Source organism: Athene noctua, chromosome 18 (genome assembly GCF_965140245.1).
Source record: "Athene noctua chromosome 18, bAthNoc1.hap1.1, whole genome shotgun sequence".
Taxonomy (NCBI): Eukaryota; Metazoa; Chordata; class Aves; order Strigiformes; family Strigidae; genus Athene; species Athene noctua.
In genome coordinates, this window is record NC_134054.1 from 12,307,280 (window position 1) to 12,324,223 (window position 16,944).

The 16,944-nt window shown below is 44.8% G+C and overlaps 1 protein-coding gene across 5 annotated transcripts in view; it reads left to right on the forward strand.

Moving 5' to 3' along the window:
- Positions 1-5,911, forward strand: part of KCNJ16 (potassium inwardly rectifying channel subfamily J member 16) — a 36,503-nt gene extending 30,592 nt beyond the window's left edge. For all 5 annotated transcript variants that reach the window (XM_074922200.1, XM_074922198.1, XM_074922197.1 and 2 more), the window contains one exon: positions 1,312-5,911. In XM_074922200.1, coding sequence (XP_074778301.1) covers positions 1,388-2,677 — 1,290 coding nt within the window. In that variant the 5' untranslated portion in view covers positions 1,312-1,387 and the 3' untranslated portion in view covers positions 2,678-5,911. The remainder of the gene's footprint in view (positions 1-1,311) is intronic.
- The last annotated feature ends 11,033 nt before the right edge of the window (positions 5,912-16,944 follow it).

A 16,944-nucleotide genomic window follows, 5' to 3' on the forward strand; every position in this document is an offset into this window, starting at 1 on the left:
CCAGCTTAAAAATGGGAAAAGTACTTGTCATTTTTCCGTTGAAAGCTTAAAATTTTTGGAAGAATAATTAGCTTTTCCTCAAAAATATTAGCTTTCTTCCTTCAGAAATATCAGTTAGGAGCATGACATTTTGCAAAAATTTTGGATTGTTCTAGCTGTGTACCCCATCACTTCTGACTTGTCAGTGCTTTGTGTGTTAGCGGTTGGGATATGGTGGAATGAGCTGGAGACCTGCAGGAAAAGGCATTTGCCTTTTTCAGTGTTGTATCCTACAAGTAATTCATAAGCATCCTGTAAGTGATTACTTCAGCTGAGACTTTCCTTTTTTACTGGATTCCAGCTGATGAGGTCTCAGTTTCTAACATAAGTTCTTGTTATTAGTCGCTAACCGTATAGCCTAGCACTTTGTACTGCTGAAGTTCATATGGTTGCAATCTGCAGGCATCCATTTTTTCCCTGATCTGACAGAGGAATCTCCTAATTCACATCACTTCCTAAATTTGTGTCACCCACAAATTTTATTAACATACTGCGTGTTTGTTTCAAACTCATTAATAAAAATTGAAATAACTTTTTGGCAGCTGGATATTTTTTTGGTTTTGTTTTGTTTTAAGGAATTATTTGAGAGGGTTTCCAGGACCTGAGAGAAGTTTCTTTTTCATTTGAAATGTAAATACTTTTTGACAAATTGAACAAATATGTCTCTGTAGCACCAGCCCAGTAAAGTTCAATTCCATGACCAGGTTTTTCTGGGCAATACTGAAACACGAATAATGATGAGTGATTGTGTGTTTTATACGTTTTCTGGTTAAAACATGTTAGCACTGAGTTTGCCTGCCCATGCTACTGAAGTCTCATGTCTAAATGAGAGTTATTTCTTAGGCATTTCTTCTAATGGAGGAAAACAAACAATTATGCAACAAATACTACCTCAAATATTTGGCTAACTTTAAGAGCGTTCGTGTCATTCTCATGACTGTTCATGAGAGCCCATCCCGATTTGAACGCTACTTCACCAGAACATTAGAAGAGATACTCACAGCGGGGTCACCACAACGGCTTTTGATATCTGTTTTCATGTACATACCAAATTTTGGTATTGATATGGACATTTCTAACGAGTTGAATTTCTAGCCGCCTCATATTTCCAGTCCTAAGTTTTTGAGCTATGTTGTGCAATAAATGTCAGAGTCTGTACACTTCAGGAAATTGTTCGTGATGGCCACAGAGTGAATTGTATTTAGATTTGGTGTTACACAGTTCTGGCATAGGAAATTAAACCAAAAATAAACTTTTTCTTTTATTTCATAGATTTCCAATGAACAAAGAAAACAAATAGCCCCTGGGACCGCAAGTGTGTTCTGTAAACTGATGCCACAAGGCAGGTATGAGGAAGATGACTGAACAGAGTGGTCGCTATAGGCCTGTAAACATACAGGGAAATAAGATCAGTTACCAAGGCACTTGTCAAGAAAGCCCTGAGATGGGGATGAAAAGATTGCAGAATCGATTTCTCCACAAGGATGGCAGCTGCAATGTGTACTTCAAACACATCTTTGGGGAATGGGAGAGCTATGTAGTGGACATATTTACCACACTGGTGGACATCAAGTGGCGCCATATGTTTGTGATATTCTCGTTGTCGTATATTCTTTCATGGCTGTTCTTCGGACTAGTCTTCTGGCTGATAGCAATCCAACACGGAGATTTATTCAATGATGAAGAAATAACTCCCTGTGTGGCAAATGTCCACAGCTTCACAGGAGCGTTCCTATTCTCCCTCGAAACCCAAACGACCATCGGTTATGGTTACCGCTGTGTTACAGAAGAGTGCTCTCTTGCAATCCTCATGGTTATCCTACAGTCAGTATTAAGCTGCATTATTGACACCTTCATAATCGGAGCAGCCTTGGCTAAAATGGCTACAGCTCGAAAACGAGCTCAAACCATTCGTTTCAGCTACTATGCTGTAGTTGGCTTAAGGGATGATAAATTCTGCCTCATGTGGCGCATCGGTGATTTCCGGCCGAATCACATGGTTGAGGGCTCGGTACGAGCTCAGCTCCTGCGCTACAAGGAAGACAAGGAGGGGAGAATGACAATGGAATACAAGGACTTGAAGTTGCTAAACGACCAGATCATACTTGTTACACCAGTGACAGTCGTGCATGAAATTGATAGCGAGAGCCCCTTGTATGGTCTAGACCGGAAAGCTCTGGCCAAGGACAACTTTGAAATCTTGGTCACGTTTGTCTACACAGGTGATTCAACAGGAACTTCACATCAGTCGAGAAGCTCGTATGTCCCCAGAGAGATTCTTTGGGGCCACAGGTTTAACGATGTCTTACACGTAAAGAAAAAATACTATAAGGTGGATTGCTTACAGTTTGAAGAAACCACAGAAGTTTACGCTCCTCACTGCAGTGCCATGCAACTGGATCGGAAGGAGCAAGAATGGAACCGAACCGAGAAGACACGGGAAAAAGAAGCAGAGACGTCGGCACTGGAGATCAAGTCATTTAATACTAATCAAAAGTCATTTAGTGCCATTGCTCTCATCACTAGTTGTGAAGATCCAGAAGACCCATTGACAGCTGTCAATCAGCCTTCTGGAGAAATTTCTTATCGGAAAGCAGCTGTGACCTTAAGTAGGCTATCAATAGAGTCCCAAATCTAGCTTTTTACTGCAATTAAAATCACTTCCAACAAGTTGTCACAGCATAGCTTTTAGAATATAAACAATGAACTCATATGCACAAGTATTTATATTATAAACCTCACTGACAGCCTGCCCACATTGTAATACACTGCTGAGCTGCTAGAAGGAGCTTCATACTGGTTAGCGTGGGTATCAGTAACAGATTAGTGTTGGCACAGGAAAACAGCTTACATTTGGGTTGACTAGACAGCTACCGGACTTGAGCAAACTTACTGTAAACTTTATTACCCTGCAGGGACCAGTGTTGGACATACCCAGAGATAACAATCTAGGCAGGGAACAAAACCAGTGTGCCCTCTAGGGCAGGTTTTTCGAAGCTGCCTAATTGATTTGGAAGCCAGTCCCTCTAGGAGGCTCTGAAACTCCCCCACCATCATGACATAACCCTGCACCTCCCCGGCAGTTCAGAGAACTCCCATCCTGGGGTTACTGGTGAATCTGTGGGGCTGTTGGTTGTAGGAGGGAGTGAACTGGTAAGAATCACTGAACCCAGTATTACTGGGTAGCTTTGGAAGCCTGCTTACACCCTGCCCAGTCCTGCGGGATCCACGGTGGGATCCTGGGGAGCTTTTCTCATTTCCTAGTCGTGAGCCATTCCCAGAACTGCCACTCCCTCAGCAGCTTGAGGTCTGCGGTACGTCAGCTGGCTGGGGGCTGCGCGCAGGTTGTGTTACGTGGCTCTGACGGCTGGGAGGGCTGGGGCTGGCCAAACTGGCTCCTTCACGTGGCTCGGAAATCAAAACGAGACCTCCAGTTTGAAATCAAAATCCACAAAATCCGGTTGAGCCTCACAGAGAAGATCGTGTTTTTAGAATGAGCTGTGCAATATTTTAAATCGAAACGTCTTTCATTTCAGAATGTCAGCCTTGCTTTTCTTGTTAGTACATTATACTTCTTCAAAAAGACAAAAATCAATGTGAGGACCAAACAGTGTGATTTTGTCAAAATGAAATTATTTTTATTCATCTGAAATGACTGTGTAAAAATGATCCTGCACAGAGAAATTCAACATACTCAGCTATCAGCTCGATTTGGAAAAAAAGGAAAGTGTTAATGTTTTGAAGTTGTCTGTGACATGGAAGTTTCGTGCTCTGCACATCTCTGTAATTATTCAGTAAGCAATATCTCATCATGCTCTTTTCCCCTGATGATTACAGTTAATTTGCATTGTGTTTAATTATCATGCTAACGTAAAAATAATTATCTCTGAATTTGTGGTTGCCTAAAATGGGATTTATCTCACCTGACCTCAGCCATCAAGAAATTAAGTGTTTGCCTACTAGTCGAGGCTCTCTGTGGTTACTAGAACTTTTCTGTCTTCACAGAGGAGCTCCTCCCATCTGACTCTGGCTTTTTAGGGAGCTGAAGGCAATAGGATGTGTTCATCCTGGAAGTGTTCATCCCTCTCCATTTATTGTTGAAGGAGATGAGATGAGATGACTGTTGTGGAAATGCTCGCTAACTTTAGGCTGCTAAAATTAGGTCTGACGAGTCATTCACATCATTCTGACTAATTAAAAGTTTTTATGAGCTCATCACATTTAATGAAGAAAAATAGCATGCTGAATTTTTTTGTCCCTGAAATTTACTCCGTACAGTAGTATCGCTGCATTATTTTAATATATTTGCATTTCTCTTTTGCTAGCACTTGTCTTTGGATAGATGTGATTGCTTTAGGTAAAGGCAAGCATATTAACAAGCCTAGGGGGAGGTGGTTATTCCAAAGCTCGTTAATTAGCCTGTTTTATATGCTGAATCATCAGCAGCATCCATCTCTAACTGCAGTAGAAAACAGCTTATTGTATCCTGGATCTGAGCACTGGCAGGCTTTGGGGAAACAGTCTAGAAAATGGGAAGGAATGTAGAAAAATGTGTAAGGGACTTGGTACTTATGTGGTGTTGGAAAAAATACCATCCAGATTGTATAAAGTAGAACACAGCCTTCAAGACATGTGAAGTAATCCTTCCACACTCCTCTGTCTTTGAAAGATCTTGGCCAGGTTACTTTACTCAATGGTGGGCACCACACTTTGGGAAAGAGATGGAGCAATCTGAAGAGAATCCGGGGATCTAGAAAACAGTGAGGAAGTAGGGAAATAACTCAAGGTCTTTCAGTCCAAAAAAGGAGTTGGGAAACAAGGAAACAGTTCTCCAACACCACAACTGTAATTCAGGAGAAAGGGACAATCTGTTGCCTTGTATCTGGAGGATAGGGCAGGAAAACATGGGCTTAAACTGAAGCCAAAGAGATTGAAGTTAATTAGGAAACTGTCACAAAGAAGGTGAAGTGCTGGCAGATCGGTGGGGTGTGTGATCTCGGTGGTGGTGGTGGTGGCCCTCAGGAGCCTGTTGGAGAAAATGGCTGTCAGGAGTGCTACAGAATGGTCAGCCTTGCCTTGACCTTTCAACCCCGTTTTTCTGTGATCCTATGGTTTTCAGACAAGGGGAATGTCTGACATCAAATCTGCTCAACTGGCCGCTTTACAAGTAAATACACACGTGTGAGTATTTGCTTAATCAAAATCCCCAAAATAGCTTCGAAAGGTACGTATTTCGGGTGCTGTTGGTAAAAGTAGTTTCCCCCGTTAAGCTGTGAATCGCAGCTGCCTTTCCCTCTCCAAGCTATGTACTGCGTGAGCCTCTTGCAGTGAAAAAAAATTCTTTCGGAATGACTTTCCTGTAAGTGAAAGTACCAGGAGTCTGACTGAGCGTTTTGTCACATGCTTCTTGGTACAGATAGATATAAATACGTGAGCATGTATAGTAAAGTATGCTTTGGCATATAAGTCAACCACAAACTGATGAGGGTCAGGAAGAAACTTCTCTCCTGGGCATGTTAATTCATAACAGGCTACTATACAGTTTCTTCTACTTTTATCTACAGCATCTGATACCAGCCAGTGCTGGAGACAGGATACTGGTTGAACCACTGGTCTCAACCAGTCTGGCTTTTTCTGGGTTTCTCTGTTTGATATTTTAATTATATTTATCCCAGTATAAAAACTACGTGTAATAATGTACAGTAAAGCACGCACTGCATTTTTATGAATAAAGACCATGCCTCCACCACACACCTTGTGAGAGCACATTTTACTTTTCTTCCATTCAGCCACAGTTTTAATCTTTTGTATCTTATGCACTAAGAGGTCAGGGAAAGATTTACAAGGGGCAGAGTAGACTTTTGACTTTAAAAGACGCCAAATCGCAAGCAAACCCGCAAAGTTATAAATAAATACATTCTGTGGAAGCTTGGTAGCATGAACTCTTGTTTGTTTGAGGGAACGAGCCAAACAAAGCCCTGCTCAGGGACGCGCACACACGCTCCTGCACGGCAGCTGCATCCAGAGCTTTCTTACTTAACCTGCACCTTCCTCACCTGGTGAGGGATCTTTGCGAGCACCAGGTGGATAAGACAGGAATGGACAGAGATGCAGGAGGGATACACAAGCACACAAAATGCGCAGACTCCTTCTGTAACGTCATTTAGGTGGAGCCTGACTGCGCTCTTGGTGGAACCAGTTCTTACGCCCTCCTTGCCTTAGGAGAGGAACCAGGAAAGAGTTGCGGCACACAGCAGCTTTGGGTAAGTAGGAGGGAGAATTTCCTCGCCCATCTGCTCTTTCTAGATGCGGATGTTTCGCAAGGATTTCCACTTGGTTTTGTTCATCCCCATTGCAGAGCTGAGCGATGCAAAGGCAAGCAAGACTCGGAAACCGAGCAGAAGTAATAACTCAGGTGTCCTCAGCAGAAACACAGACCTAACCCCTGAGTCATCCCACTGGAATGGATACAAGTGCCCCCCAGTCCAGAAGCAAGTGTCTGGCTGCAATCGGGGCTGTTCAGTGTGTTGGGAGCTGAAGAGAAACACCAGTACCCTCCCGCTCTGCCCGAGCATTGCACGTGTGCCCCGGGTCCTCGGCACAAAGCCAGTGCGTTGGGTTGAAGCTCAGCAGCTTCTTCCCAGCCAACCAAGAAGCAGCAACTGGTGTTTCTTTCTGCCTCAGCTGGAAGTTGCTCACCCCGTTCCCAGCTTTTCCACCAAATTTACCAGATGAAGCAGAATTTTAACAACAAAGAGGAAATACAAACCACTTTGCATTGGACTCCTGAATCATGATTATAGCTGCATCTTGGTTATTTTCTCTTGGAAAGTAGCACTATTGTTCTGGGTCAAGATTAGTTTATGTCAAAGGGAATATAATAAGAGATTATTATATAATTTATTTTTCCAGCTTTGCCTACCACCGTTCATTAAGGCGGCTGGCATTTCCTTCCCCGTTATCATGTATCATTTAGTGCATATTTTCTGTGAAGCTGATTTTCAGATGTGGGGCATAATAAATCCCCTTGTTTATCCCTTGTTTCTTACACACTGTGCAGGAGGTCTGACTTCAGCTGCGTACCTAAGGAGAGGCATTACAGTTACACAGTTACGCTCGCTTCAGGAAATAACAGGTACCTTTCAGGGTATCGGAAGTGTTTGTGTGGGAAGAAAAAATTGCTCATGAGCTTTTTTTAAGCTCTTAAATCTTTGCTGGTTTTGAGCTGGGAACCTGCAAACAGAAAGAGTTGGTGTGTCTGTGGTGGGCCCAAGAGGCCCATTTAGGGAAGCATCCGACAACAAATTCATTTCCAAGCAGACAAGAGGAAGCGTGACAGAAACGACACCAAAAAAAGAAACAAGAAGCAATTCGTTTTAGTCTGGGCTGAAAAATGTGGATCGATGGTTTCACGGAGCTTAGAATCACAACACGGGAGCTCCTTGCGGAGTTTAAAGCTTTTCTTGGGGACAGTCCCGGTGGCTGAGGAGGCGATGGGGGAACGAGATAAACATCAGGGACGAGCAGTCCGAAGCTGGGCAGGTGCCTTTCGGCTCCCCGGAACGCCGGGGCTGTTGGAGCCGTGCGGTTGCCACCTGCCAGCCCACGTTTGCCCCGCGCTGCCCCAGACGCGGTTACCTGGGGGCTGTCACAAACGCCCGGCAGTTGCCCACCCCAGTTGCGTCCCCCAAATCCTGCATCCGTCTGGGCCCAGCACGAACCCTCCCTCGGCACCTCCCAGCCCCGTACAGGGGGCAGCGGGGCCCCGCGGCCTGCGGGGGGTCGCCGCCACCTCGCCCGCTCCCGCTGCCGGCCGCCTTCCCGCCCGTTCCCGCCGCCGCCGCGGGCACTTGGGCGCCACCTGGCGGCAGCCTGAGGCGCGGCCGCGCCCCCCCCCGCCCTCCTCAGCCGCGGTCGCCCCGGCTGGGCCCGGCCGAGCCCGCCCCGCTCTCCCCCCGGCTCCCCCGGAGCCCCTCGGGACCAAAACGCCCCGAAGCTCCGGGGAAGCCCCTGTGCTTGGGGCCCGCCCTTCGTGCTCCCTCAGGGGCAGCTTTGCGGCGTTGCGCGACCATAATTTTGGGGGAGCGGTGGGGTGCCGGCCCCGCCGGTGGATCCGCCGGCCGTCGCCAAGTGTCAGGTGGAAAAGCGGTGCTACAACCACGGCACAAGCGGAGAACCCCTTGTCAGGCAGTTCCTGGGGTTGCCTGACCATCCTTGGGACTGGGGAGGGGTGTCGGAGCTTCCTCCAGCTGCCCCGCTCAGGCGCCGCAGGATAAATCAAACTCCGAAAGAAAATGATTTCGGTATAAAAACTGATTTGACATCTGCCCCGTCCAGCTGATTTATTCTATATCATTCCTCTTTATATATAGAAGCAAAAGCTGAGAGGTGGCTTGATTTGCCAGCTTCGGTATATATAGCCAGTCAGAACTGGCTACGCTCCACTAGGAACTTTTCAAATAGGGCAATGATCTATTTGTGGCCAAAGATACTTACTTCAAGAGGTATCAGTGACAAGAAGCAAAAAAACTGCTTGTTTGTTTGGACCGGGGAACATGTGTGCGTGTAGAAAGGCAACGTTAACGTTTATTATGTAAAACTACACACAGAAGGGCTCCAAAATAGAAATGCCTTAATAATTATCTCATATTCAGTGCCATGTCCACTTCTGAATGCACATTTTCCATTGAACGGCTTCGTGCGTTCTCTCACGCATGGGAGTAGCTCCAATTAAACATCTGCTGAACCATCTATATCATCATTCTTCTTCACATCCTTTCTTCAGAGTCTCCTCCGCGGCGGCGTGTGTAGGAAGCCCCACAACTGTCAGGCAGCTGGTCTGCTGCGACTACTGGGCATTGTATTTGTTCCTTGTGTTTCCCCATCTTTGATCACAGGGTGTCTCTCAGACTTGCCTGACAGGGGAGGGACTATTTTTGGTCTGATGTTCATTCGGCACGATTCCTGCTCCATCCAGGTGCCAAAATGAGCTGACGGCCTTTATGTGACCGTTGTACAAAACAGCAGTGGAGAGGAGACCGTCCCAAAGCCTCCCCGGTGCCACTGCTCGGTACCGTGGCTTGGTGAAGCATCCGCACTGGGTGCTTCTACCACAAATTTTGACTGATAAATGCCTCATTGTGATAGCTATGTCCTAAATGGGGCATGAAAAATAGGAATTATTCATAAATGGGTAGGTACTCTCTTTCCGATCTCCAAGAGGAAATCAAAAAAGACCCTGGTGGGTGTACCCAAGGGGAAACCTTCCTTGCCCACCCAGGTCAAGGGCCTTACTCATGTTAAGTAAATGTGACCCCACCAATTTCAATGGGACAGCTTCCAGAGTGACCTGTGGTAGGATGTGAGTCGGGAAGCAAAATTTGATAAGTACTTTATTGCTGTTCTTGGAATTACTCACCGTATATACTGACTAAAACCTCTTCTCTTTGGTGATCACTTTTTCCATAGGCAAAAAATCCACCTTTCTTTTGCCGGTTGTTTCATTTGAGAGGGTACAGCAGAGTGCCAGTCCTGAGTTGGCACCACTCTGTTGGAGGGCCCATAGCGCTTTGCCTCACGGGGTCATCTTTCTCGTTCTTCTCATTTTATCCTTCTTTTTGGAAAAGTACCAGGTGAAGCCATCAAATACAGTTCTTCACAGTCACACAAAATATCAACCCTGCGTCCCTTTACATACCACCAGCCACAAGCCGTTTCCCAAAACCCTCCAGCAAACCTACGGCTGATAGTACAGAAGACCAAAACCCGCAGTTTTCCTTTGATATGGTACCAAAGATGTGGAGGGATAATTTGGAAACCCTTACGCTTGGGTGTAAGTTGGGCGTGAAGCTCTAGCGGGGGAAATCAGAGCAGAGTGGAAGCGTCGCATGTGAGTGTGTGTCTGCACATGTGGATGTGGGACGGAAATAGCTCCCATCACTTTCCTTACGTTAGCCTCAATAAAAGGGGCTGGTGCTTGCCAATTCCATCTCAAGTTTCATCCCTCTGAAATATGTGCACTTTCACCAGCTGTATATTTGGCCCAGGGTAATTACTATAGTGCTAATTTTACCTGAGATGATGAAAGCGCTGGAACAGCCTAACCATATAAAGGGAGGAGATACATACAGCTGATTCACTACTCTGGGTCCTTTTTTGAGCAAAAGAAGTCATGACTTCGAGTTGTAGATTTGCTCCTTAGGGAGGCTTCTTCTTACAAGAGTTAGCTGAAACACAACTGAGGCTAGAGAAGAGCGAGGTCAAGGATACTTGTGTGCTGGAACATAAAAGCAGTGAGTACTGAAGTGTTGTTGCCTTGTAGTAAATTACTTTATACAGATTAAATTACTCAAATAGATCTGCTTCTTTTCTTTTCCCTCCTGTGAGAGAAGTGACTTCCAGACACCAAAAGCACAAAGATGCTTGAAAGTCTTCTATTTCTTTCTGGACCTTCCAAAAAGATTCAAAGTCAATTGACATTTCTAATGAAGATTCAGAACAGAGACTTATTCTATCCAAACCAGTTCAGCTTGAAAAAATTACAGTGAAGTATAGTCAGAGGAAAAGCAATTTCCCAGAGTTTGAAGAGTGTGAATAATGCAAAGCAAACAGCTCTCTGCAGCATTCCCTTGTGCTTTCAAGCATGCTCAACTGTGCACCCATCCTGGCTTCACCTGGACGTTCTGGTGACCGGCACCACAGATGGTGATTAAGGAAAGATGAGCTGGTTGGTGATTTCTAACTTCTGTAAACTTGGAGGATAGTTTTGGCTGGTGTTTTTTTTTTTTTTTTTTGTTTGTTTGGTTTTTTTTAAACAAAAGGCTCAGAAATGACTGGCATTGCTGGCACTCGATCCTAAGCACTGGAGTCACCCCATCAGGAAAGACGAACAAAGCTGGCCCGTTGTGCTCTGGTCTGGTCTGTTCTGCAAAGGTTTTTTTATGTCACCTTTGCTGTCAGAGAGCACAAGCACCTTCCAGTACTGTAACAAGCGACATGACGAGCCTCTGTTCGTTCTCTCTGTCTCTTTGTCTCTCTAGCTTGCTCTCTCTCTTTACTCTTTGCCACTGATTGCCTCTACATGTGATCTCTGGCCTTTGTCAAATCAAGATAGGCAGAACCTGGGTGCTGAGTGTTCCCTCTGCCCGAGCCCGGTACCAATGGCTTCAGCAGGCATTTGGGTCCCAAGTTAAATGTGTGCTTAGATTAAGGTGAAATATCTATCAAAGTGCTGCTCTGAATTAAAGGTTTTCTGGTCTGAGGCCTCCAGGGAGGAATGTGGACTTCTTCTTCGGGAGCTACAGACCGGTGAAATGTTTTTGCCAGTTGCTTTATGCCAAGAAAAAACTGCAGAAAATGCTAACTCGTGCCAGCCCAGCCTGCAGGCAGGGAAGGGACCGGCAGCGAGCCCTGCAGCACCCACTGGTGTGTGTGAAGAGCAAGCACAGCCCCGGGAGACCACCGGGGTCCTGGGACCTGTGACGCCATCAGTGGACCATGATGTTTCTGGGTCTCACAGCTACTGCTGGCTGCAGCAACTTTGACATTTTACAACTTTCCATACTGATTTTTTAATACTTGATGGGAAATTGCACAATCCTTTCCCCTCCAGTCCCTGTCACAAGGTTGCTTAATAGGGTTTGGGCATTAGCTCAAATAATATCAGAGGATCAAAGCCAACTTTTGAAGTATTAGGGAGATTACAAAGAAACACATGGCTCATGCCTTCTGAGGTGCAACATTTTCTAGTGCAAAACAGGGGACAGCCTCCTTCTGCAGCCATCCTTTCCCTCTGTCTGTGCATCTTGATCAAGCCAAAACAGAACACAGGACATGCAGTTTGGCCCAAATTTTCATGCAGGATGCCCAGGGGTGAGTGAGGAATCCTTCCTCCCCGTACATCTGCATAAAGGAAAGGCAGAATTTAGCCTGGAGGCACAAAATGGCATCAGAAAAGCAAATAAGCATCAAGAGATCATGATAGCGGAAGAAAGGAAGCTGTGGCATTTACTCACTGAAGAATATTTCCTCTCTTATGACAGAGTTTTCAAATGACAGAGGTGTTTTAGTGGGTGGGCCTTGGAGGGCTGGTCCAAATAACCAGTCAAAAACAATATCAGGAAGTTCAACCAATGATTTGAGCTTGGTTTGGTTTTACTCATCTGTTCAATTTTAGTTTTGGGAGAAATTTAAAAAGGTGCCAGCTAATTTAATTTGTCAACCTCCTTCCCAGCCACGCAGGAATTATGAGCGGGGCTGGACTGGGATTTTGTGCCAGCGATCTACTCCTCTGATTGCCTGGGCGATGTGTCTGCCGGCCAGGCTCTCCCTGCTCAGCTTGGCTTCCTGACGGGGAGGTGCAGGCGCGGGGGAGAAGCGATGCTGCCATGGCTCTGACAGGTCTCAACGCTCTCCCAGTCAAGGTGGAACTGCTCGACACCAGCTCCACCAGCTCAAGGACTCTCTTTGGGGCACCTGCAGAGCCGATGCAGGAATTTCTGTGGTCGATCATTATTGACAGTGCTTTGAAACAGCCAGCACAAACACACGTACAATCACCCGGTCTCCTACCAGGGAGGGGTCTGCACCCCTGCCTTCAAGGTGGAAGTTCACATTTCATGTAAATGGGCACAGTGCTGGCTCCTCAGGAAAACATAAGCTTGTTTTCTACTGTTTCACTTCTTCCACAATGGTCAATGACTTAACTCTCTGTTTTTAGCAAAGTTTATTTGCTTTCCAGGGAAGAAAATACACCCTGATATTGTCATTTATGCTGTGGCCATGGACTCCAGGCAAATTCTTAGGTTCTGGTACAAACTGCTAGAAAACACTGAGGACATTTGCATCTAAGCTAATATACAAAAATGAAGTGTGAGAAAGTAAGGAGAGCAGTAGTTTATGCTGTGTTAGCTCAGATTTGATGCTTCTCAGTTTATAAGTGCAGTTTTCACTGGAGTGGATACACCGATAGGTAATAAAGTACAGTGATAATAAATGATCATCAGCAGAAACACAATACGCACATTGCAGGAAAACCACGTAAGGTTTTTAAAGAGATTCTCTGAGTCACTTCTGGGTATAGTGTTCTGCTGTTGGAAGCAGGCTTCATCCTGTACCCACATATTTCACATCACCTTTCTCTCAGGAACTACCAAACGTCACCTGAGAAAGTGAAGCTGCCCAGCTTGAATCACTTCGGTGAATCAAGTTCTGGAATACGAATGGGTCAGTAGGACGCTTGCAGAAAGGGCAGATACTTTGCATCAATTTTCCTTAGAAAAGACAAAATATTTCTAGCTCTTTCTATCACAAATGACTCTTGAATTCTTGCCACTTCCTTTCCCACTGGAAATTTTCCACATTTCTGCCTATAGTGGCACGCACACGGTGACAGAGGCTGGAGCAGATCTCTGCTTCATCCCTCCTCTTACAGCCACGGTGAAATTAGAGGAAACACAACTCTGTAATCATTATCCCTTTCTCATTCTGCACAGAACACCAGAAGGTAAGGTACTGCTTTTTTTTTTTTTTTTTTTCTAACCAGAACATTGTTGTGCCAGGAAGGTTGGTGATAAGTCAGAGAAGCAGACCAGGAGAAACACATCTTTACCCCTTGCAACTCTCCCCACCCTCACACCTTGGCTTAACAACCATTTATAAGGCTCAACTCATCCAACCCTGCTAACCGCCAAGGAAGGAGGTTGAGGTTTCACTCCTGCCCACAGGGGAGGGACGCAGCCACTGCCTCTGAGCAGAGTGGACTCTGCAGACGGAAATTCAAAAGTTGGCTGAGCACCACGTGGGTTTTTGAGCAAGTAGGTGGCTTGACTAGTGACAGCCCACGGTAGGGTACTCATTGGAGTACCTGTGAGTAGCTACTCCCTTGAGAGCCCTCCTCCTTACATACAATATTTACGTAACCAAAAGTTTGCAAGCCAGAGAAATACAGAAATGTTCTTACCCTGTTCTGTTCAGCTGAGCGTGAGCCTATCCTGATTTTAGAAAATCTGGTAGGCCAGCAACACTAGCAACTGAAGCTGTGAGGAAGAGAATGAAAGTGTAGTCACACGGTTTTGTATGTACAAGTTGCTGGCTCTTAACCCTTTTCCTTCCAGGAATTGTCAAGGTCCCTATGTCAGCTCCATGGGCATGTTCTCACCACTCTGGCAAGTTTTATTAACCATTAACTCCCTTTCCCTTGAGATATCCAAAGAATGGGAACTATGGAAGATCATTGGATAACTTTGAGATTAACAGAAAAATATTAGCCTTATTAATATGTAATCGCTTTGTCAGTTTTATCACTTATGCTAATGTCCTTCTCATTATATCTGAACATACATTCCCTACTGCCACGTTTGAGGACAAATTGCCACAGCCGAGTGATGGCTAGACAAGGAAAAATATAGAATATTGCCATGCCACAAACAACGCTAGATGTCCCTTAAGTTTATTGCGCTCCTGAAAGATTATCCACAACCCTAAATTGTGAAAATAGCTCACTAAATGGTAATAGAGCTGTCTTGCTAGAGCAAGGCTTCTAGAAAATAAACAATGTGCAAGGTGCACACTGAATGACAGACTAATTTCCCCAATCATTTTAAGGCCTTTGACCCTGCAGAGGTAAGCATGTGTTGAGAGCTGAGAGAGCTCACTTTTTACCAACAGGTATTTATCATATTTTGCAGCGTCTAAAAGTTTAGCTAGAAATTAAAGATCCTTTAAATTAGGGATCTTCCACATGGAATATAGCGCTGGAAATAAGTTTTCTTTGGCAGAACTCCTCGAGTTGCTGTCGGATTGCTAGTTATATGCTGTTACTGTTAACTATGGATTACTGTTTGTAATTCATTATTTCAAGATTTCTTCACCTTGCTTCCCACATTCACCATCTGCAGGAGCAAAGACTGAAAGTATATACTTTTTTTTTTTTTTTTTTTTTCCCAAAATACAGTCACTGGCTGGTGATTTGACTTTAGAATAAGACTAAATAAGACAGCCTGAAATCTTATGCAAAGGTTTTGGACACCAAGTATCTGGGAAAGAAAGAAAGAAAGAAAAAAAAAACAAAGTGTGAGTCCCACTGTTCTCACATATAGAATCAATTCAATTTCCTATGCCATATTTCACCCCTTCTGTGAACAAACACATTATTATCCAGTATAACTGTGTCGCTGGCTGCACATCTGTGTATCCTATTTGCTTGCAAAGTACAAAATATATTTATTTGCTCTCTCAAGTCTTATCAAACATGTAACCGTCTCTCTGTGGGATTTTCATTGGATTTACCCATTCCTTCTATTACCAGTGTGGCTTCATTTTTCCTTGGAGAGCCCAGCATTAGACCTATAAAGATCCAGTTAATGTCTAAACCCCAGGGGTTTACTGTGAATGGGGAAACCACCTTTTCCTGATGAATTTTTTCCAGTTGACTTAATGGTTAGAGAAGAAAGGCTAACTTATGCCAGTTTACATGCATGGAAATGGTGAGACCAGAAAATAAAAAAAAAAAAAAAAAAAGCCCAACGTGTTATTTATGGCATTTCTTCTCATCTTGTGGAAACCGACTGCTTTGATTCTACCAGACCATGTTTTCTTTGCAAGTACAATACAATTAAGCTATTTTCAGCTGGCAATAAAATCCTTGAGAACCAAAGCAGATTTGGCCACTTTAAGAGATGAAGACTAATGCAATCTGATAATTAGGTCATTTCACCGCCAAGACAGAAAAAGCAATTTAATAACATCTCCCATGCAGTAAGACTGGGGCTAAAGCCTCTGGTCCCAGCTGGCAAGGACGATGCCTGCAATACAACTCTCAGATTTGCTTCCACGGGGCATCTGCAGATCTCTGCAAGACTGAGGGCCAGGGTGGCTGCGACGGGCAAAGGTGAGAATAGTGCTGGAAAACAGAAAAAGTGGGGAGAAAAAGCCCTTTTTTTTTTTTTTCCCCACTGATATGGCCTGGCTGAAGTTTGTCTAAGGAAAGCATCCTGCTTAGTTGCTGGCTCCTTTCCTTACACCTCCTACACTGGAATGTTCTGCTCCCCCCTCCCTCCAGTGCCCGTCTTATCCCTTGATACTGTTTCTTCTGCAGATAGTGGGTCCTGTCTTGAAAACTCCTCAGGCTGTGACCATTTCGCATAGCTCTTCTAATATTTCAGTCAGGAGGCTCCATAGCGAGGCAGTAAGAGACTTCTGTAGCTAGACGACGTCAAATTAGAAAACCATTCATTGAGAGAAGGAAAACAAACCCTCACTCACTCTCGAGGGTTAAGTTTTCAGCTGTCTCTCACCCTCTTTGTCCTGGCTTGTTGCAACAGGAAAGGGTTTTTTAGAAACTTTTCTTGTAATTTCAACTTCCCTGTTGGGGGGTTTGGAAGTACTTTGCTTGCTGAAGTCCACGCAGACGAGAGATGGCTTTGTTACGGTTCTCATTATCTGTATAATAGATTAGAATCGATATTTCATTCTAAGAAGAGCTTTCTGGGCAGAGCTGCTCCAACTTTAAGCAAGCTGTAAAATAGTCGTGATGCCTATGCTCTACCCTTCCTCAGTATGAAATGTTAAATGGCTTGACCCGCAAGTCTGTGCTGCTGTGAATAAGCCTTACTCATATCGGCAGATCTGGGATCTCTGGGTCTAGTTGGTCTGTGCTCTTTATCAGTCAGTTTGCATGAGTAAAGGCTGAGTAAGAGTCTACAAGGTCAGACTGTAATCTGTAGTATCTTGTGGATATTGTGCAGAGGTTTGTCAAACCCACCGCCCAGTAAAGTGCATCTATTCTCAGCAGAGCATCTCTTAGCAGTGGTGGATCACAGCTCCGCTTTATTTCACTTAAATATAGATGAGCACATACGTCTTCAAGGTGGGTCAAATTTTGCTATTTTAGCTGTCCATAGGGAG